Source organism: Macaca thibetana, chromosome 7, assembly GCF_024542745.1.
Source record: "Macaca thibetana thibetana isolate TM-01 chromosome 7, ASM2454274v1, whole genome shotgun sequence".
NCBI classification, from domain to species: Eukaryota; Metazoa; Chordata; class Mammalia; order Primates; family Cercopithecidae; genus Macaca; species Macaca thibetana.
In genome coordinates, this window is record NC_065584.1 from 15,545,946 (window position 1) to 15,567,708 (window position 21,763).

Below are 21,763 nucleotides of genomic sequence, written 5' to 3' on the forward strand. Positions count from 1 at the left end.
GTGGCTTACACCTGTAATCCCAGCACTTTGGGAGGCGGAGGCGGGCGAATCACCTGAGGTCAGGAGTTCAAGACCAGCCTGACCAACATGGAGAAACCCCATCTCTACTAAAAACACAAAAAAATAGCTGGGCATGGTGGCGCATGCCTGTAATTCCAGCTAGTTGGGAGGCTGAGGCAGGAGAATCAGGGAGACAGAGGTTGTGGTGAGCTGAGATCTTGCCACTGCACTCTAGCCTTGGCAAAAAGAGTGAAACTCTGTCTCAAATAAATAAATAAATAATAAAAAAAAACTTAAATCTACTTAATTAGAAAAACTAATATTCTGGAAATTTTATTTTAAGAAATATCTAAATTGGCCAGGCACGATGGCTCACACCTCTAATCCCAGCACTTTGGGAGGCTGAGGCGAGCAGATCACCTGAGGTCAGAAGGGTCAGGAGTTCAAGACCAGCCTGGCCAATGTGGCAAAACACCGTCGCCACTAAAAATACAAAAATTAGCTGGGCATGATGGCGAGCCCCTGTAATCCCAGCTACTCAGGAGGCTGAAACAGGAGAATCTCTGAACCCAGGAGGTGGAGGTTGCAGTGAGCTGAGATCACCCCACTGCACTCCAGCCTGGATGACAGAGTGAAACTCTATCTCAAAAAAACAAACAAAAAAAAGAAATAGCAAAATTAAAAGAAAGCATACATGGCCAGGTGTAGTGGCTCATGTCTGTAATCCCAGCACTTTTGGAGGCTGAGGCAAGCAGATCATTTGAGGCCACGAGTTCAATACCAGCCTGGCCAACATGGTGAAAGCCCGTCTCTCCTAAAAATACAAAAAAATTAGTCGGGCATGGCGGCGCACACCTGTAATTGCAGCTACTTTGGAGGCTGAGGCAGGAGAATTGTTTGAACCCAGAGGTGGAGGTTACAGTGAGCCGAGATTGTGCCACTGCACTCTATCCTGGGTGACAGAGCGAGACTCTGTCTCAAAAAGTAAAAAAGGGGCCGGGTGTGGTAGCTCACTCCTGCAATCCCAGCACTTTGGGAGGCCAAGGCAGGCAGATCACAAGGTCAGGAGATGGAGACCATCCTGGCTAACACGGTGAAACCCCGTCTCTACTAAAAAATACAAAAAAAATTAGCTGGGTGTGATGGCAGGCGCCTGTAGTCCCAGCTACTTGGGAGGCTGAGGCAGGAGAATGGCGTGAACCCAGGAGGCGGAGCTTGCATTGAGCAGAGATGGCGCTACTGCGCTCCAGCTTGGGCGACAGAGCGAGGCTCTGTCTCAAAAAAAAAAAAAAAACCGTCACCTCCTTCAGTAACTGATGTTAGTATTTTGGCACATTCTCTTTCTGTGACTTATACACACTTACCTTGTAAGTGTTGTACTCATTTCCTATGACAGTAAATAGTCTTTGTAACAGGCTGCATGATATTTCATAAAATGAATGGATGTGGCATAATTTATATATGTGCCTTTTGAATTATGCTATTATAATTAATACTGCAATGAACAATTCTTATATTGCCTCTATGCCTCAAATGTCTCATCATTTCTTCTTTTTTCTGAGGATGTCAGATTACTGGGTTAAAGGGTATGAATATTTTTAAGACCTTGGTACAGATTTCTAAATTGCTTTCCAGAATAATTCCCATGTGATACTTTCATCATGTTTATTTCAGACTTTCTTTTTCCTTTTTTGAGACGAAATGTCACTCTGTCACCCAGGCTGGCGTGTAGTGGCACAATCTCAGCTCACTGCAACCTCCGCCCTCTGAGTTTAAGCGATTCTTCTCCTTCAGCCTCCCAAGTAGCTGGGATCACAGACAAGTGCCACCATGCCCGGCTAATTTTCGTGTTTTTTGTAGAGATGGGGTTTCACCATGTTACCCAGGCTGGTTTCGAACTCCTGAGCTCAGGCAATCTGCCCACCTCGGCCTCCCAAAGTTCTGGGATTACAAGCGTGTGCCACCACACCCGGCCATCAGACTTTTTTTTATGCCATTTTTTGCCATATAATGGTCTAAAGACATACATCATATAGAAACTATAATACAAAATTTATAGGTACATCTAAGAAAATGAAAGTATATTTAAAGCATAAAAATAAACCCCTCTTTTACTTAAAATTTTTAAAAAATTGGATTAAAAATATGAAACTTCCAACAAATTGAACTTTTTTTTTTTTCTTTTTTGAGACAGGGTCTTGCTTTTGTCACCCAGACTGGAGTGCAGTGGCGTGATCTTGGCTCACTGCAACCTCCACCTCCCTGGTTCAAGCAATTCCCCTGCCTCAGCCTCCCAAGTAGCTGGGATTATAGGCGCATGTCACCACGCCCAGCTAATTTTTTTTGTATTTTTAGTAGAGACAGGGTTTCACCATGTTGGCCAGACTGGGCTCGAACTCCTGACCTCAGGCAATTTGCCTGCCTGGGCCTCCCAGCGTGCTGGGATTACAGGCATGAGCCACTGCACCCAGCCTGAACGTTTTATAGTAGTAAAGATAATTCAGTAATGCCCAATAATGACTAAGTAAGTTATAACAAGAACAATGTCAGCAATAACTAGTGCTTTTTAGTAAACAGGGTCAGGCAACCTTGTACCCTTTAAAAATGTTCAAATCTCGATATAACTCCTTCCTAATTGGAGCAGGATTGATTGAGGAGGAAAGTGTGCAGTGATGGTTACCAGCTTCAGCCTCTTGGCTTGACTTTGCAAATACTGTTGAGAATTTGGAAAGAGCTTGAGAATATCTTACATAGTCACATGTTGCTGAGAAGAGTTAAGAACTAACTTCTTGATGTTCATTTTTAATAGTGGTTTGCATTCAAAACCTTATAGAGCTCATTAGTAGGAGAGCTGAGAAGCTAATATTTGCTTTTCACTAAAATTCCTGATTACTTAGCCTAGGTAGTTCCTTGTCTCTCTAGGTTCTGTCTTTGGGAGCCTGGCTCTAAGGTTATCAAGCTAACTCTTTCTTACCTCTTACCCTTCCCAAATTGACCCTGGTTCTGATTTGTTATTCGTATGATTTTCTAGTTTTTCTTTTCCCTTGTTGAGTATTTGAAGCTTCATACTGAATATATTAATCATAGTATTCATGCATAAAGAAAATCATAAAGTAATTGCATAAATCCATAAAGTAATCATAGTTTTCATGCATTAAAAAAACTAGTTTAGGCCGGGCGCTGTGGCTCACACTTGTAATCCCAGCACTTTTGGAGGCCAAGACAGGCGAATAATCTGAGGTCAGGAGTTCGAGACCAGCCTGGCCAATATGGCAAAACCTCTTCTCTACTAAAAATACAAAAAATTAGCCGTGTGGTGGTGGGCACTGTAATCCCAGCTATTCAGCAGGCTGAGGCAGGAGAATCACTTGAACCTGGGAGGCAGAGGTTGCAGTGAGCCGAGGTAATGCCGTTGCACTACAGCCTAGGCGACAAGAGTGAGACTCTTATCTCAAAACAACAACAACAACAACAACAACAAAAACTAGTTTCTCTCTAGTGTAAAAAATACTGTTAAGCCAGGAGTGGTGGCTCACGCCTGTAATCCCAGCACTTTGGGAAGGCAAGGCGGGCAGATCACAAGGTCAGGAGATCGAGACCATTCTGGCTAACACAGTGAAACCCCGTCTCTATTAAAAATACAAAAAATTAGCCAGGCGTGGTGACAGGTGCCTGTAGTCCCAGCTACTCAGGAGACTGAAGTAGGAGAATGGCGTGAACCCAGGAGGCAGAGCTTGCAGTGAGCCGAGATTGTGCCACTGCACTCCAGCCTGGGCTACAGAGCGAGACTCCATCTCAAAATATATATATATATAGACTGTTAAAAAGTCTCCCTATTACAGATTCATAATTTATGAGTCATTAAATAATATTTTTAAGCCATGACATTTTTTCCAGCAGGAGTCTCTAAATCTGTTTTACCACTGTAAAACCCCAAGCAAAACTCTACTACATCAGCTGTGTCACTGTAAAACCTGCCTTAACTCACATCAGTATGAAATTAAGCAATGTGTGTGAAACTATTTTATAAACTGTAAAGGATTCCATACATGCATGTTGGCAATTATTAATGTCTTCTCTAGGTGTGGCTTTGAAACAGATGCAGATTCTTTCTGCTACAAAAAACATAGTTACAAATGTTTTGTAACAAGGAGAGACACAAATATCTTCATGGACATGGATTGCTATGAGTTTTTGATTGACTAATACTTGAGCCACCACTTCAGTGATGGTATAATTTATCAAACAGTATTGAGAAACAGAAACTACTGGGGATGTTTTAAGGAGAAAAAGTACTTAATAGAGAAATTAGGGTTTTACATAATCTTAAGAAAAGATGAAGGTGCAGATCTTAGCCAGGCCTCCAGAGTACCACAAACCAACTTGCAGGAAGAGCTGTAACCACTGCCCCAATTGGCACAATGGGTAATGAGGATATTAAATTTAAGAACACACTGCTATAGCAATGATCCTGGGCTTAGAAAGCTGCCACCACAATTGCCTAGACATGGGAAGTCTGGCCCCCACTGCAAAAGCAGTGAAGCAGAATTTTGGGACTGGCATCTCCATGACTTTGCTTGCCACCAGAGAACAACCAAAGTAGGGAGATGGCTGGCCTTATTTCTGCCTATTTATTTTATTTTATTTTTTGAGACAGACTCTTGTCTGTCGCCCAGGCTGGAGTGTAGTTGTGTGATCTTGGCTCACTGCAACCTCCACCTCCCAGCTTCAAACAATTCTCCTGCCTCAGCCTTCTGAGTAGCTGAGATTATAGGCACCCGCCACTGCACCCAGCCAATTTTCTTATTTTTAGTAGAGGTGGGTTTTTGCCATGTTGACCAGGCTGGTCTCGAACTCCTGACTTCAGGTGATGCGCCCGCCTCAGCTTCCCAAAGTGTTGGGATTATAGGCGTGAGCCACCATGCCTGGCCCATTTGTGCCTTTTTTTTTTTTTTTTTTTTTTTTGAGATGGAGTCTTACTCTGTTGCCCAGACCAGAGTGCAATGGTGGCATCTTGGCTCATTGCAACCTCTGACTTCCAGTTTCAAGCAATTCTCCTGCTTCAGCCTCCCGAGTAGCTGGGACTACAGCTGTGCAGCACCATGCCTGCCTAACTTTTGTTTCTGTTTTGTTTTTTTGAGATAGAGTCTTGCTCTGTCACCTAGGCTGGAGTGTAGTGGTATGATCTGGGCTTACTACAACCTCCGCCTCCCGGGTTCAAGCAATTCTCCTGCCTCAGCCTCCTAAGTAGCTGGGACTACAGGCACGCACCAACACACCCAGCTAATTTTTTTGTATTTTTAACAGAGATGGGGTTTCACCATGTTGGCCAGGCTGGTCTCGAACTCCTGACCTTGTATCTGCCCGCCTCAGCCTTCCAAAGTGCTGGGATTACAGGCATGAGCCACCATGCCCAGATAATTTTTGTATTTTTAGTAGAGACAGTTTCGCCATGTTGGCCAGGCCGGTCTTGAACTCCTGACCTCGGGTGATCCACCTGCCTTGGCCTCCCGAAGTGCTAGGATTACAGGCGCAAGCCACCATGCTCAACCCATTTTGGCCTTTTAAAGCTCATGTGTGCACTTAATTTGTAACCAGAATCCTACTTGTAAAATAATCTAAGACATGTAGCTTTTAGCTTTGTAGCCTCTATAATATTAATGGCACAGTGGGAGTGGATGCTGAGTGCCACTTAAACATGTTCCATCTCAGTGTCTTCACAGCTGGAAGGTGTCAACATTGTTTCAAGGTGGGCAATTGATTTACTTCTCACTTTTCATAAACTAAAAGTAGAATAAAGGCTATTCCTCTAAAATTGCTATCTTACCTGTCACTCCCTTGCATTCTCACATACCTTCTTGAGTGGAGGGGAAGAGGGCATGGAGTGATAGCTGATGTGCCAGGAATTCTCCATACTCAGTCCGTCTTTCTTGTGCCATGTCGCAGCATCAGGATTTGCTAATGGGAGGATACTGCCCTTATGTGCATCGTTAGCCATGCACACTAAAGTCTTACACCTACACACTGGTCAGTATTCGGGCTTAGAGACCAACAGGGAAAGATTGCAGTTCTCATTGGTTGAACTTTATTGTTCACAGTTTTAAAACACAAAATTGAGAGGAACTCTAGAAAAAATGTGTCATTCTATTAATAATTGTTGCTGGTAGTTTAAAAATTCTGGTTCCTTTTCAAATTCCTATATACCCCCCCCCCTTTTTTTTTAATACCTTGATCTTAGCCAAAACACCGAGAAGCAATCTTTTTTTTTTTTTTTTAAACCTATGGCTTCTCACTGAGATTGTCAGCTGTTGGTAAGTTTTGGTTTTTGGTTTTCTGTGTTTGTATTTACATGTATGAAATCTAGATTGAGTATCCCTTATCCACAATGCTTGAGACTAGAAGTGTTTTAGATTTGGGGTTTTATAGGATTTGTGAATATTTGCACTATACTTGCCAGTTAAGCATTCCAAATCCAAAATCTCAAATCTCAAAGTGCTGCACTGCACTTTGAGTATCATGTTGATGCTCAAAAAGTTTCTGATTTTGGAGCATTTCGATTTCAGATTTTCGGATTTGGGATGCTTGACCTGTAATTTCAGATTTACATAAAAGCAGAAATAGTACACAGAGCGCCTTATATCCTTCACCCAGATTCCCCAATTGTTGGCCTTTCTGAACCATTTGGGAATAATACGCAGATATGATTTTCCATTATGTCTCAGTTGTTCAGTGTGTATTTTCTGAGTACAAGAATATATTCCTACATATTTACATCATAACTATCATGTTTAAACATTTTAAAAGTGGGGATTTGAATTACATTGTTTTTCCTTTTGAAAAAATTACAGAGGAGCTGAATGCAATCAATATTACTTAAAATCTGATAATGTGTGTTAAATAGTAGTTTTCATTTATCAAGTGTTCAGTAAATGCTTACTATGTTGTAACAGCACGGTTATCAGCACTGTTGAAATAGATGAACAAGTTAACATTTGCACTCTCATTAGCTTACACGCCATAAAGAGGGAAATAAAGAGAACACCAGATGGTAAGTTTATGCTGAGAATTAAAACGAAGTGATGAAATAATGAGAATGTCAGATGGCTACTTTTGGTGGGATGGTCAGGAAAGGCATATCTGGGGAGATTGTTAAGCTCAGACCTGAATCAAAAGAATGAGCCAGCCATGGAAACATTATGTTAACTCACATGGTAGTTTGAGATGCTTTATCTGATCAAAGGTACTTATTTTCAGTGACTTTCAACAATATTAAGGGTCTATAAACCAACACTCATTTGCATAAGAATAGCTACCAGTGAATCTTTTTGTATGATAGGTTTGTTTGTTTGTGTGTTTGTTTGTTTTTTGAGACAGAGTCTTGCTCTGTCACCCAGGCTGGAGTGCAGTGGCGCGATCTTGGCTCACTGCAATCTCTACCTTCCCAGTTCAAGTGATTCTCCTGCCTCAGCCTCCCAAAGTAGCTGGGATTACAGGTGCCTGCCACCACACCTGGCTAATTTTTGTATTTTTAGTAGAGATGGGGTTTCACTGTGTTGGCCAGGCTGGTGTCAAACTCCTGACCTCAGGCCATCCACCTGCCTCGGCCTCCCAAAGTGCTGGGATTACAGGTGTGAGCCACCATGCCTGGCCATGATAGGTTATTTTGTGATGAAAATACCTACCTCTTAATTTGTCTGATAAATTTAAATTTTATGTCTAGGTCTCCTAGGATCAGCACTTCTATATTTTAAAGTAATCTATATCAGACTAACTGCTCTTGCATTCTTTTAATGTCAGTGACTACTTTGATTTGTGGAACAGTGTATTTTCCACATGAATAGTTTTTCTCATGGTGTATTTATTCTTTTAAGTTTTGTTTTTTAAATATACATTCACTTTTGAATGTTTCAGACAGCAGCAACAGCAGAAGCAGCAGCAGCAGCAGCAGCAGCAGCAGCAGCAGGGGGACCTATCAGGACAGAGTTCACATCCATGTGAAAGGCCAACCACCAGTTCAGGAGCACTTGGGAGTGATCTAGGTAAGGCCTGCTCACCATTCATCATGTTCGCTACCTTCACACTTTTATCTGACATATGGGCTCCATCTGATTTTTGCTTTACATTATTCTTCATCCCCTCTTTAATCATATTAAGACTCTTAAGTAAATTTTTAATCTACTAAATTTCCCTGGATTAAGGAGCAGTTACCAAAAAAAAAAAAAAAAAAAAAAAAAAAAGCTAGACGTGGTGGCTCACACCTGTAATCCCAGCACTTTGGGAAACCAAGGCAGGAGAGGATTGCTAGAACATTTAATGACTACTTTAACATAATAATTTAAACTTCACAGTAATTTGTACAGTCTCCAAAAATTCCTTAGAAATCATGATTTATTTTTTATTTTTTATTTTTTATTTTTTGAGACGGAGTCTCGCTCTGTCACCCAGGCTGGAGTGCAGTGGCGCGATCTCAGCTCACTGCAAGCTCCGCTTCCCAGGTTCACGCCATTCTCCTGCCTCAGCCTCCCAAGTAGCTGGGACTACAGGTGCCTGCCACCTCAACTGGCTAATTTTTTGTATTTTTAGTAGAGACAGGGTTTCACTGTGTTAGCCATGATTGTCTCAATCTCCTGACCTCATGATCTTGGCCTCACAAAGTGCTGGGATTACAGGTGTGAGCCACTGTGCCCGGCCAGAAATCATGAATATTAGTAGGTGAAAAATAAATACATTTTACCACCCAGAAAATGAAAAATACTTGAGTATAATCTAAATAACAATGGGAAGTGCAGAGTTACTTTCCAGGTCTCGGTTTAAATATGTCTTAAAGTTTGGCCAATTAGTAGTAGACGTTGAGAGAAAAAGTAACTGTATCTGACAAATAAATTATAAGCAGAATATATAAAGAACTCTTAAAACTGAACAATAAGAGAGCAACTCAATAAAAAGGTGAAGAATTTGAAAAGGTACTTCACCAAATAAGACATAGGGATGACAAGCCCATGAAGAGACTCTCAGCATCACTAGTCACAGGGAGATGCACAATAAAACCACAATGAGATACCACGGCACCCCTGTAGGTGTGGCTTAATGAGGAAATAAAACTGACAATACCAAGTGTTGACAAGGATCCAGGCAGCTGAGACTCATACACTGTTAATGGGAATGTAAAAGTGTACAGCTTTGGGAAACAGTTTGGCATTTTTTTGATAAATGTATACTTAGCCATATGATCCAGCCATCCTAATCATGTATATATAACCAAGAGAAAAGAAAACTTAGGTTCACATAAAAACTTGTATCAAATGCTTATAGCTGGCCAGGCATGGTGGCCCATGCCTATTATCCCAGCACTTTGGGAGGCCGAAGTTGGTGGATCACCTGAGGTGAAGAGTTCAAGACCAGCCTGGCCAACATGGCAAAACCCCATCTCTACTTCAAATACAAAAATTAGCCAGGCATGATGGCGGGCACCTGTAGTCCCAGCTCTTCAGGAGGCTGAGGCAGGAGAATCACATGAACCCGGGAGGCGGAAGTTTCAGTGAGCCGAGATCGTGCCACTATACTCCAGCCTGGGTGACAGAGCAAGACTGTCTCAAAAAAAAAGGGCTGGACACAGTGACTTACGCCTGTTATCCCCGCACTTTGGGAGGCCGAGGCTGGTGGATCACCTGAGGTCAGGAGTTCAAGACCAGCATGGTCTTGGTCAACATGGTGAAACCCCATCTCTGCTAAAAATACAAAAATTTTCTGGGTGTGATAGTGGGCACATGTAATCCCAGGAGGCTGAGGCAGGAGAATCACTTGAACCCGGGAGGCAGAGGTTGCAGTGAGCCAAGATCGTACCACTGCACTTCAGCCTGGGCGACAAGACTGAAACTCCATCTCAAAAAAAACAAAAAAGGATTATAGCATCTTTATTCATAATTGCCCAAAATTATAAACTGCCTAAATGTAGACCTTCATTTAGTTAACGAATACACAAACTGTGGTATATCCAAACAATTGAATAATAAAAGGGATGAACTGGTACTTTTTTCTATTCCTCCTCTTAAGTACAGCCAAAACACCTCAACATTTGTATAAAACATAAGCTGGGCCAGGCGCGGTGGCTCACATGTGTAATCCCAGCACTTTGGGAGGCTGAGGTGGGCAGATTACCTGAGGTCGGGAGTTCAAGACCAGCCTGACCAATGTGCAGAAACCCTGTCTCTACTAAAAATACAAAATTAGTTGGGCATGGTGGCGCATGCCTGTAATCCCAGCTACTTGGGAGGCTGAGGCAGGAGAATTGCTCGATCCCGGGAAGCAGAGGTCGCGCTGAGCTGAGATCGCACCATTGCACTCTAGCCTGGGCAACAAGAGCAAAACTGCGTCTCAAAAAGAAAAAAACATGAGCTGAATCTCAAAGGCAGGGAGAAGACAGACCTTGGAACCAGAGGAGCAGCGTGGTGGGGAGTGGCCTGGATTTTCTTTTTGCCTCATTTATCCTGGGCTTGGTGCTGGAGAAGCTGTGGGCTCAGACCAAGAGAAAACCCCATAAAAAGCCTGCTCTCTTTAGCCAAAAGAGGCAGCCTAGCAAGACAAAAACTTTTAGATAATAAGCACTTGACTATAGTCAAACACCACAGAATAAACTGGCCCCAAACCCTGTCAGCAAAGGCCGAGTGGAAGTCAAGATATGTACCGCAACCTGGAAGTCATAAGGTACACTTCTCCCCTTTCCCAGCCAACATGGTGTCAGAGAAGGCTGCCTGGGGAGCTGGGGTTTTCCTTCCCTCCAGGAGGTGAGAACACTCCTTTGCCACGGTGTCAGTGGTCACAGGGAGCCTGAACGTCCACCTAATAATACATAGGCATCTCCCTGGCTCCTATGGGGGTAATGTCAGAGAAGAGGCCTAGTAGAGAATCCAGACTGTTGCTGGCATCCAGCAGTAACAAGGACACCTCCACAATGTCCGTGGAGGCCACGTGGGGATCAGTAACAAGGCATTCCTCTCCCTCCCAGTCAGAGAGATGTCAGTGGAAGACTAGGGGACTAGAACTCCCGTGTGCATTCAGCAGTAATGCCCATGACCACCACTCTGTGTTATCACAGGTCTTGAAGAAGCCTGAACTTTCACTCCCCTCTGGTTGTAGTGAGGTGGCACTCCCTTTTTCCTGCTGCCAGTGCTGTGTCAGAGGAGGCTTGCCAAATTGGAAGATGTAAATAAGATTCACATTCTCATAACGTAATACCCCAAATTTTCAAGATTCAATTGAAAATCACTAAGCCGGGCATGGTGGCTCACACCTATAATCCCAGCACTTTGGGAGGCTGAGGTGGGCTGAACACTTAAGGTCAGGAGTTCAAGACCAGATTGGCCAACATGGTGAAACCCCATCTCTACTAAAAATACAAAAATTAGCCAGGCATGGTGGCGCATGCCTGTAATCTCAGTTACTGGGGAGGCGGAGGCAGGAGAATCACTGAAACCTGGGAGACAGAGGCTGCAGTGAGCCAAGATTGCGCCACTGCACTCCAGCCTGGGCAATAGAGCAAGACTCCATCTAAATTTATGTCATGGAGTCCCAGAAGGAGAGGAGAAAGAGGGTGGGGCTGAAAAAATATTGGAGGAAGAAGTCATGGCTGAAAAATTCCCAAATTTGGCAAAAGTCAGAAACCTATGGATTGAAAAAGCTGAATGAAGTTCAAATATGATAAACTCAAAGAAATTCACAGAGACATATCATAGTCAGATTTCTGAACACTGCAGACAAAAAATGAAGATCTTGAAATTAGCAAGAAACGACCTTACCTACAGCAATTTGAATGACAGCAGATTTCCCATCAGAGATCATAAAGGCCAGAAGGAAGGGATACATACAACAATTTTTCTAGTGCTGAAAGAAAATATCTCTAGGCTGGGCACGGTGGTTCACACCTGTAATCCCAGCACTTTTGGAGGCTGAAGTGAGAGGATCACCTTAAGTCAGGAGTTCGAGACCAGCCTGGCCAACATGGGGAAACCCTGTCTCTACTAAAAATACAAAATTTAGCTAGGTGTGGTGGCACATGCCTGTAATCCTAGCTACTTGGGAGGCCGAGGCAGGGGAATTGCTTGAACCTGGGAGGCGAAGGTTGCAGTGAGCCAAGGTTGGGCCACTGCACTCCAGCCTGGGCAGTTGAGTGAGACTCCGTCTCAAAAAAAAAAAAAAAAAAAAAAAAAATTTAGCCGGGCTTGTTGGTGGGCACCTGTAGTCCCAGCTACTCAGGAGGCTGAGGCAGGAGAATTGCTTGAACTCGGGAAGTGGAGGTTGCAGTGAGCCAAGCTTGTGCCACTGTACTCCAGCCTGAGTGACAGAGCGAGACCTCGTCTAAAAAAACAAAAACAAGAAAACAACTCTAAACCCAGAGTTACACATCCAGAGAAATATCCTTCAGGAGTGAAGGGAAAATTAACAATTTTTCTTCAGCAGACCTACCCTAAAAGAATGGCTAAAGGAATTTCTCTAAACCAAAAAGAAATGATAAAAGAAGTAATTTTGGAACATCAGGAAGGAAGAAAGAACAATAAAAAGAGTAAAATATGGGTAAACACATAGACTTTACCCTCCTTTTGAATTTTCTAAATTGATGGTTGAAGCAAGAATTATAGCATTGATTTGTTTTTCAGTATATATACTGGAAATATTTAAGGCAATTATGTTACAAATGAAGGAGGGTCAAAGTATATAAAGGGAGGTAACCTTTCTATATTTCTTTTGAATTGATGCAGGCACTTTGGAAAGTAATTTCACTATTTGTTTAAAAACGTAACATACCCTGACCATATGACATAGCATCTATACTCCTGGGCATTTGTCCCAGAAAAACAGAAATTTATTTATTTAATTTTTTAATTTTTTTTTCAGTATTACACTCCGTAAGTGCTGTAATTAGCACTTAGAGAGGCCAAGGCAGGCAGATTGCTTGAGCCCAGGAGTTCAAGACCAGCCTGGGCAATGCTGCACAATCAAAAAAGAAAAACAGACATTTAGAAAACTATTTTAAATGTCTTTAATTGCTGAATGCCTCTTTGGCTAATATTTGTAAGATCCTTCTCCTCCTCCTCCTCCTCCTCCTCCCTCCTCCCTCCCTCCTCCTCCCTCCCTCCTCCTCCCTCCCTCCTCCTTCTTCCTTCTTCTGGCAGAGTCTCACTCTGTCACCCAGGCTGGAGTGCAGTGGCGTGATCTCGGCTCACTGCAACCTCTGCCTCCTGAGTTCAAGCGAATCTCCTGCCTCAGCCTCCCAAGTAGCTGGGACTACAGGCGTGTGCCACCATGACTGGCTAATTTTTTGTATTTTCAGTAGAGATGGGGTTTCACCATGTTGGTCAGGCAGGTCTCGAACTCCTGACCTCGTGATCCACCCGCCTCAGTTTCCCAGAGTCCTGGGATTACAGGTGTGAGCCACTGCGCCCAGCCTGGAAGATCATTATTTAGACCTACAACTGATGCATTGTTCCACTGACACAATTGCCCAGGCTGGTCTTGAACTCCTGGGCTCAAGCAGTCTGCCTGCCTTGGCCTCCCTAAGTGCTAGTATTACAGGCTTGAGCCACTGTGCCCAGCCAAAAATAGAAATTTATATTCTCACAAAAACATGTACATGAATGTTTATAGCAGCTTTACTTGTAATAATCAAAAACTGGAAATGACCAAAATGTCCTACAGTGAAACAAACTGTAGTACATCCATAGCATGTAATACTCTACTGTCAGGATTAAAAAGAAACCAACTGTTGGCACAGGCAGCACCGTGGCTGGATCTCAGGGGCATTATGCTGAGTGCAAAAAAGCCTCAAAGGGTCTTATACTGTAGGATTCCATTTGTTCAACGTTCTAAAAATGACAGCTGTATAGAGATAGAGAACATATTAGTGGTTGCTGCTAGTTAGAGAAAGTGGGTGAAAGAGAGGTGGGTGTGAATATAAATTGATAGGAGGGAGATCTTTGTGGTATTATAACACTTCTATGTCTTGATTGTAGTGCTCATGGTTACATGAATACACATGTGTGATAAAATGCCATGTAGAACTACATATAACATTGTGCCAATGTCACTATCTAGGTTTTAGTTTGATCTTTAGTTACGTAAGATGTAACTGTTGGGTGAAATTGGGCAAAAGAATACCCAAAACCTCTCTGAAATATCTTTGCAACTTCCTTTGAATTGACAATTATTTCAAAATAGAAAGTTGGGTTTTTGTTGTGTATATCAACATGAGTATATCAACATGAATTGTTGATATACACAACATGAGTATATCACAACATGAGTATATCAACATGAACTGCTGATATTGTTGATATACACAACAAATTGGTGATATACACAACAAATCCCAAATGCATTACACTAAGTGAAAGAAGCCATATTCAAAAGGCTACATATCTACTGATGCCTTTTATATGACATGCAGGAAAAGATGAAACTGTTGGACAGAGAATATACTGTTGGCTAGCTGGGATTAGGAATTGGGGATTGACCACAAAGGGGCAGCATGAGGGAGTTTTCTGGGGCAATGGAATGGTTGTATATCTTGACAGTGTATTTGTCAAAATATATAGAACTATAAAAGTAAGTTTTGCTTTATATGCATTAAATCAAAAAAAGAAACTCGTGCTCAAATAGAAATACATTTTCTGAGAGCTTACCTTTTGATGACTTTGAGAATTTTCTGGAAATTTTAAAGAAATGTGGTTTTGTTTCCCAACAGGTGATGCTATGGGTGAAGAAGACATGCTTCAGGCAGCTGTGACCATGTCTTTAGAAACTGTCAGAAATGATTTGAAAACAGAAGGAAAAAAATAATACCTTTAAAAAATAATTGAGATATTCATACTTTCCAACATTATTCTGTGTGATTACAGCATAGGGTCCACTTTGGTAATGTGTCAAAGAGATGAGGAAATAAGACTTTTAGTGGTTTGCAAACAAAATGATGGGCAAGTGGAACAATGCGTCAGTTGTAGGACTAAATAATGATCTTCCAAATATTAGCCAAAGAGGCATTCAGCAATTAAAGACATATAAAATAGTTTTCTAAATGTTTCTTTTTCTTTTTTGAGTGTGCAATATCTAACATGTCTAAAATTAGGGGCATTTTTCTTGGATCTTTTTGCAGACCAGCTAATTAGCTCTTGCCTCAGGCTTTTTCCAGTTTTCTTTTTCTCTCTTGTAGATAATTTGGCTCACATCATCTAATAGTGACTTTCATTTCTTATTAACCAAATTAACCTTTCAGGAAAGTATCTCTAGTCTGTGTTGATAATAGTAATGGTTCTAGAAGGATAAACAGTCCTCCCTTCAACTGTATACTGTGTGCTCCAGTGTTTTCTTGTGTTATTTTCTCTGATCACAACTTTTCTGCGACCTGGTTTTCATTATTTTCCCATAATTCTTTTGAAAGATGGTAATCTTTTCTGAGGTCTAGCATTTTAAGTCCTGTGATGGGATCATTATTTCATGACTGGTGCATTCCTAAACTCTGAAATCAGCCCTGCGCAAGTACTTGAGAATAAATGAGCGTTTTTAAAAATGTGTGAGCATGTGCTTTCCCAGATGCTTTCCCAGATGCTTTATGAATATCTTTTCACTTACATCAAAACCTTACAGCTTTGTTGCAACCCCTTCTTCCTGCGCCTTATTTTTTCCTTCTCCAATTGAGAAAACTAGGAGAAGCATAGTATGCAGGCAAGTCTCCTTCTGTTAGAAGACTAAACATACGTACCCACCATGAATGTATAATACATGAAATTTGGCCTTCAATTTTAATAGCAGTTTTATTTTATTTTTTTCTCCTATGACTGGAGCTTTCTGTTCTCTTTACAGTTGAGTCATGGAATATAGGTGTCTACTTCACATCTTTTAGTAGGTATAGCTTGTCAAAGATGGTGATCTGGAACATGAAAATAATTAATGAAAATGTTTAAATTATACTGTGATTTGGCACTTGCATCATGTTTAGATAGCTTAAGAACTGTAGAAGTCACAGTACTTAGTGGGTCTGTAAATAAGAAAGTCCATAGTTTTGATAAATATTCTCTTTAACTGAGATGTATAGAGAGTTTCTTGCTGGGTCAATAGGACAGTACCATTTTGGTGAAAACCGTGTCTCTCTGAATTTGATGTTTTAGTTTCTGTGTTCCCCATCCCTCATTCTCCAGCCCCTTTTGAAGCTCTTTTGAATGTTGAATTGTTCATAAGCTAAAATCCAAGAAATTTCAGCTGACAACTTAGAAAATTAAAGTATGGTATATTGCCCTACTGGTGTGTGGCTGCACACATTTCATCAGGGAAAGTTTTTTTTTTTTTTTTTTTTTTTGAGATGGAGTCTGGCTCTGTTGCCCAGGCTGGAGTGCAGTGGCCGGATCTCAGCTCACTGCAAGCTCCGCCTCCTGGGTTTACGCCATTCTCCTGCCTCAGCCTCCCGAGTAGCTGGGACTACAGGCGCCCGCCACCTCGCCCGGCTAGTTTTTTTGTATTTTTTAGTAGAGACGGGGTTTCACCGTGTTCGCCAGGATGGTCTCAATCTCCTGACCTCGTGATCCGCCCGTCTTGGCCTCCCAAAGTGCTGGGATTACAGGCTTGAGCCACCGCGCCCGGCCGAGGGAAAGTTTTTTGATCTAGGATTTATTGCTAACTGAAAAGAGAAGAAAAAATATCTTTTATTTATGATTATGAAATAGCTTTTTCTTGGATATAACAGATTTTTTAAGTCATTATTTTGTGCCAAAGTTTTCTGAAGTTTCCCTTACACAAAAGGATAGTTTTATTTTAAAATCTAAAGTTTTCTTTTAATAATTAAAAATGTTTCAGAAGAATTATAAAACTTCAAAACTACAAGAGATGTTAGAGTTTAGTACTACTCCCTCAAGATTTAAAAAGCTAAATATTTTAAGACTGAACATTTATGTTATTACAGGTGTGTTAGTCATATTTTCCATGGATATTTGTTCATTACCTTTTTCCATTGAAAAGTTACGTTAAACTTTTCATACACTTGAATTGATGAGCTACCTAATATAAAAATGAGAAAACCAATATGCATTTTAAAATTTTAATTTTAGCGTTTATAAAGTTCATATATACCCTAGTTAAAGCACTTAAGAAAATACGGCATGTTTGACTTTTATTTGCTAGAGAGGTTTTTTTGGTTGTTTTTGTTTTTGCTTTTTTTGAGACGGAGTCTCGCTCTGTTGCCCAGGCTGGAGTGCAGTGGCGTGATCTCGGCTCATTACAACTTCCACCTCCTGGGTTCAAGCGATTCTTCTGCCTCAGCCTCCAGAGTAGCTGGGATTACAGGCGCCCACCACCATACCCAGCTGATTTTTGTATTTTTGGTAGAGACATGGTTTCATCATGTTTGGCCAGGCTGGTCTCGAACTCTGGACCTCAGGTGGTCTGCCTGCCTTGGCCTCCCAAAATGTTGGGATTACAGGCATGAGCCACCGCGCCTGGCCAGCTGGAGAGTTTTTAAAGCAGAGGTGAGCACACACTGGATGCGTTTGAATGTGTTAGTGTAGTTTGTTGTGAAATTGTTACATTTAGCAGGCAGATCCAGAATCACTAGTGAACTGCCATCTTGGTGGGGTTGGCTTAAATGTAATTGAATGTTTAGATTCTATTTCTTAATTGATTGGCCAGTATGAAAATATGCCAGTGCAAGTAACCATAGTATCACAAAAGTTAAAAGTTATGCAAAGCTATAGCTTATATATCAGGTACTGCCATTTACTGTAAACCACCTGCAAGAAAGTCAGGAACAACTAAATTCACAAGAACTGTCCTGCTAAGAACTGTATTAAAGATTTCCATTCTGTTTTACTAATTGGGAACATCTTAATGTTTAATATTTAAACTATTGGTATCATTTTTCTAATGTATAATTTGTATTACTGGGATCAAGTATGTACAGTGGTGATGCTAGTAGAAGTTTAAATAAGCCTTGGAAATACCACTTTCATATTTTCAGATGTCATGGATTTAATGAGTAATTTATGTTTTAAAAATTCAGAATAGTTAATCTCTGATCTAAAACCATCAATATATGTTTTTTACAGTAATCAACATATAAATATTTCAGTAATATAAACTGTTTGAAAAGGCTGCTGCAGGTAAACTCTATACTAAGATCTTGGCCAAATAATTTACAATTCACAGAATATTTTGTTTAAGGAGGTGCTTTGTTTTTGTCCTTAAAACTTGATTTTTCTTAAGGCTTTATTCATGATGCCAAAGCCAATGAGGAAAAAAACTCAAAACCAGTTGAGTATCATTATAGACAAAACTACCAGTAGTCCATATTGTTTCATTTAATATTAAGTTGAATAAATTTTATTCCAGTCAGAGCCTAAATCACATTTTGAATGTCTGAATTTTTGATACTATTTTTGAAATCATGCTAGTGCCAGCCGGGCGTGGTAGCTCACACCTGTAATCCCAGCATTTTGAGAGGCCAAGGTGGGTGGATCACGAGGTCAGGAGTTCAAGACCAGCCTGGCCAAGATGGTGAAACCCCGTCTGTAGTAAAAACTACAAAAATTAGCTGGGCGCGGTGGCAGGTGCCTGTAATCCCAGCTACTTGGGAGGCTGAGGCAGGAGAATCACTTGAACCTGGGTGGCAGAGGTTACAGTGAGCCGAGATGGTGCCATTGCGCTCCAGCCTGGGCGACAGAGTGAGACTCCATCTCAAAAAAAAAAAAAAAAAAATCATGCTAGTGCCAAGAGCTACGAAATTCTTAAAACTCTTAAAACTGGCCCATTGGACTTGTACAAATACAAAATAGATTCAATGCATAATCAAAATATTTTAAAATCTTAAGTAGAAAAATAAATCTTGATGTTTTAAATTTTTAGGAGGATTCGATAATTAATATTGATGACCTCCAGGCTGGGCACAGTGGCTCACGCCTATAATCCCAGCAATTCAGGAGGCTGAGGCGGGCAGATCACTTCAGGGCAGGAGTTCAAGACCAGTCTGGGCAACATGGTGAAACTTCGTCTCTACTAAAACTACAAAAATTAGCTGGGCGTGGTGGCACACACCTGTAATCCCAGCTACTCAGGAGACTAAGAATCGCTTGAACCTGGGAGGCAGAGGTTGCAGAGAGCCGAGGGCTCACCACTGCATTCCAGCCTGGCGCAATAGAGTGAGACTCTGTCTCCGAAAAAAAAATATATATGTATATGTGTATATATATATGTGTGTGTGTGTCTCTACTAAAAATATAAAAATTAGCTGGGTGTGGTGGCGGGCACCTGTAATCCCAGCTACTTGGGAGGCTGAGGCAGGAGAATTGTTTGAACCCAGGAAGCGGAGGTTGCCGTGAGCTGAGATTGTGCCATTGCACTCCAGCCTGGGCAATGAGTGAAACTCTTGTCTTAAAGGTTTTTTTTTTTCCTTGGGCTACTATTTTCTCTTTCTTTCTTTTCTTTCTTCCTTTCTTTCCTTTCTTTCCTTTGTTTGTTTGTTTTTAGTAGAGACGGGGTTTCACCATGTTAGTCAGGCTGGTCTCAAACTCCTGACCTCAGGTGATCCGCCTGCCTCAGCCTCCCAAAGTGCTGGGATTACAGGTGCAGGCCACCATGCCTGGCCTTGGGCTACTGTTTTCAAAGTGAATTGTTTGTTGTATCGAGTCCTTAACAAGTATAGACATATGATATATGTGATCCTAATTAAGAAATACCAGATTGGATCAACTAATCATGTCAGCAATGTAAATAACTTTTTATTTTTCATATTCAAAATAAAAACTTTCTTTTATTCCTGGTCCCTTTATAACCAGCATTTTTTGCTTTGAAAAATGAGCTGGCTTTGTAGTTTTTTAAAGTTTTAAACATAAGAAAAATGTCTTTTGTTCTAATTTGCTTTCATGAATGAAGATCATTGACATGGTTGGTAAATTCTAGAATTTTGATTTTGTTTTTTAATTTGAAGAAAACCTTTGCTATTTTTATTTTTTCCAAATGGTCTGACATTTTAAGAATGAATGCTAATAACTTAACTTCTAAATTTATCGTCATTGGCATGTTTAATAGCATATCAAAAAACATTTTAAGCTGGTGGATGCATAGACAAAGCAATGGGAAACTAGTGAAATACACACGGATGTTCCTGAGGCACTTAGGAAGCTCTCAGTTGTCTCTTACATAGTTCAAGGAATGTTTTCTGAATTTTTTTAATGCTTTTTTTTTTGGAAAGATAAAAACATACATTTTAAATGTGATTATCTAATTTTTACAACACTGGGCTATTAGGAATAACTTTTTAAAAATTACTGTTCTGTATAAATAAAATATTTGAAATTCAAGTGCAGAAAATATCTGAAACAAAAAGCATTGTTGTTTGGCCATGATACAAGTGCACTGTGGCAGTGCCCCTTGCTCAGGACCCAGCCCTGCAGCCCCTCTGTGTGTGCTCCCTCGTAAGTTCATTTGCTGTTATTACACACACAGGCCTTCCTGTCTGGTCCTTAGAAAAGCCGGGCTTCCAAAGCACTGTTGAACACTGAGGATTCTGTTGTTAGTGTGGATGTTCAATGAGTTGTATTTTAAATATCAAAGATTATTAAATAAAGATAATGTCTGCTTTTCTATTTCCTTTTGAATTTGTGTTTATTGTTAATTCATAGCTATTCAAAGTATGATTAGAGCTGAGCTTTGTGGCTTGCATCTGTAATTCCAGCTACCCAGGAGGCAGAAGCAGGAGGATTGCTTGAGCCCAGGAGTTTGAGCCTGCAGTGAGCTATGATCTTGCCACTGTAATTCTAGCCTGGTCGACAAAGCAGGAAAAAAGTGTGGATGGAGGACCAGCAACATCTGTATCACCTGTGAGTTTTTCAGAAATGCAGACAAGAGTTTCAGGCCACACTCAGACCTACTGAATCAGAACTTGCACTTTTTGCAAGATCCCCAGGACACTGAAGTGTAGAGTGAAGCTTGAGAAGCACAGTTTTATGGATTGTTCTTAACCAGCTGTGGTGGTGAATATGAGTAACACAGGCCAGCACAGTCCATTGATATTCTATTCCAGCTTACTGCCTGCCAAAAGGTCCATTATTACTGGATCCCGAGTCTTTTCCAAGAGAAGCTAAGAATTCCAAATTTTTATTTGAAATATATTTTTAAAATGGTTGCTCAATTGGCAGGGTGCCAGTGGCTCATGCCTTTAATCCCAGCACTTTGAGAGGCCGAGGTGGAAGGATCACTTGAGCCCAGGAGTTCGAGACCAGCCTGGGCAACATAAAGAGACCCCATCTCTATTAAAAAAAAAATAGAGACAGAATGCTGCCTTAAAAAAATCATAAATGTTTGCTCAATTGATTTTTAACCCTGAGGGCCAAACAAAGCACATTAGTAGCAATTTTTAAGAGTGCTGTTTTTCCTCGTTGTATCTAACTCTGGACACCAGAATCCAAATGTAATGATTGGACTCCACCTAGACTGATTGAGGAATATATTGTCTTCACATTTAGGGTTGTCTATTCATTTTAGCTTTAATTAGGATTGGGCACAAATTTTGAAACATAATATGTTACAGGACAGGGATCCCGATCCAGACCCCAAGAGGATTCTTGGATCTTGTGCAAGAATGAATTCAGGGCAAGTCCATAAATTGAAAGAATTGAAAGCCAGTTCATTAAGAAAGTAGAGGAATAAAAGAATGGCTACCCCATAGGCAGAGCAGCCCTGAGGGCTGCTGGTTGCCCACCCCACCCCCCCTTTTTTTTTTTTTTTTTTG

At 41.1% G+C, this 21,763-nt stretch overlaps 2 protein-coding genes across 11 annotated transcripts in view; one reads left to right on the top strand and one right to left on the bottom strand.

Annotated features, from left to right (window-relative positions):
- Positions 1–21,763, bottom strand: part of RIN3 (Ras and Rab interactor 3) — a 768,425-nt gene that overhangs the window by 634,285 nt on the left and 112,377 nt on the right. The window lies entirely within an intron of this gene.
- ATXN3 (ataxin 3) overlaps positions 1–21,763 on the top strand; it is a 67,823-nt gene that overhangs the window by 29,109 nt on the left and 16,951 nt on the right. For 5 of the 10 annotated variants that reach the window (XR_007727592.1, XR_007727596.1, XR_007727594.1 and 2 more), the window contains exons 10-11: positions 7,912–8,039; positions 20,708–20,852. Coding sequence is in view for 4 of the 10 variants with exons in the window: in XM_050799157.1 (XP_050655114.1) it covers positions 7,912–8,039; positions 14,738–14,832 (223 nt within the window). In the remaining 6 variants the exon portion in view is untranslated. Of the gene's footprint in view, positions 1–7,911; positions 8,040–14,737; positions 15,555–20,707; positions 21,739–21,763 lie in introns of those variants that run through there. The other 5 variants (XM_050799157.1, XM_050799152.1, XM_050799155.1 and 2 more) reach the window with 3 other exon arrangements.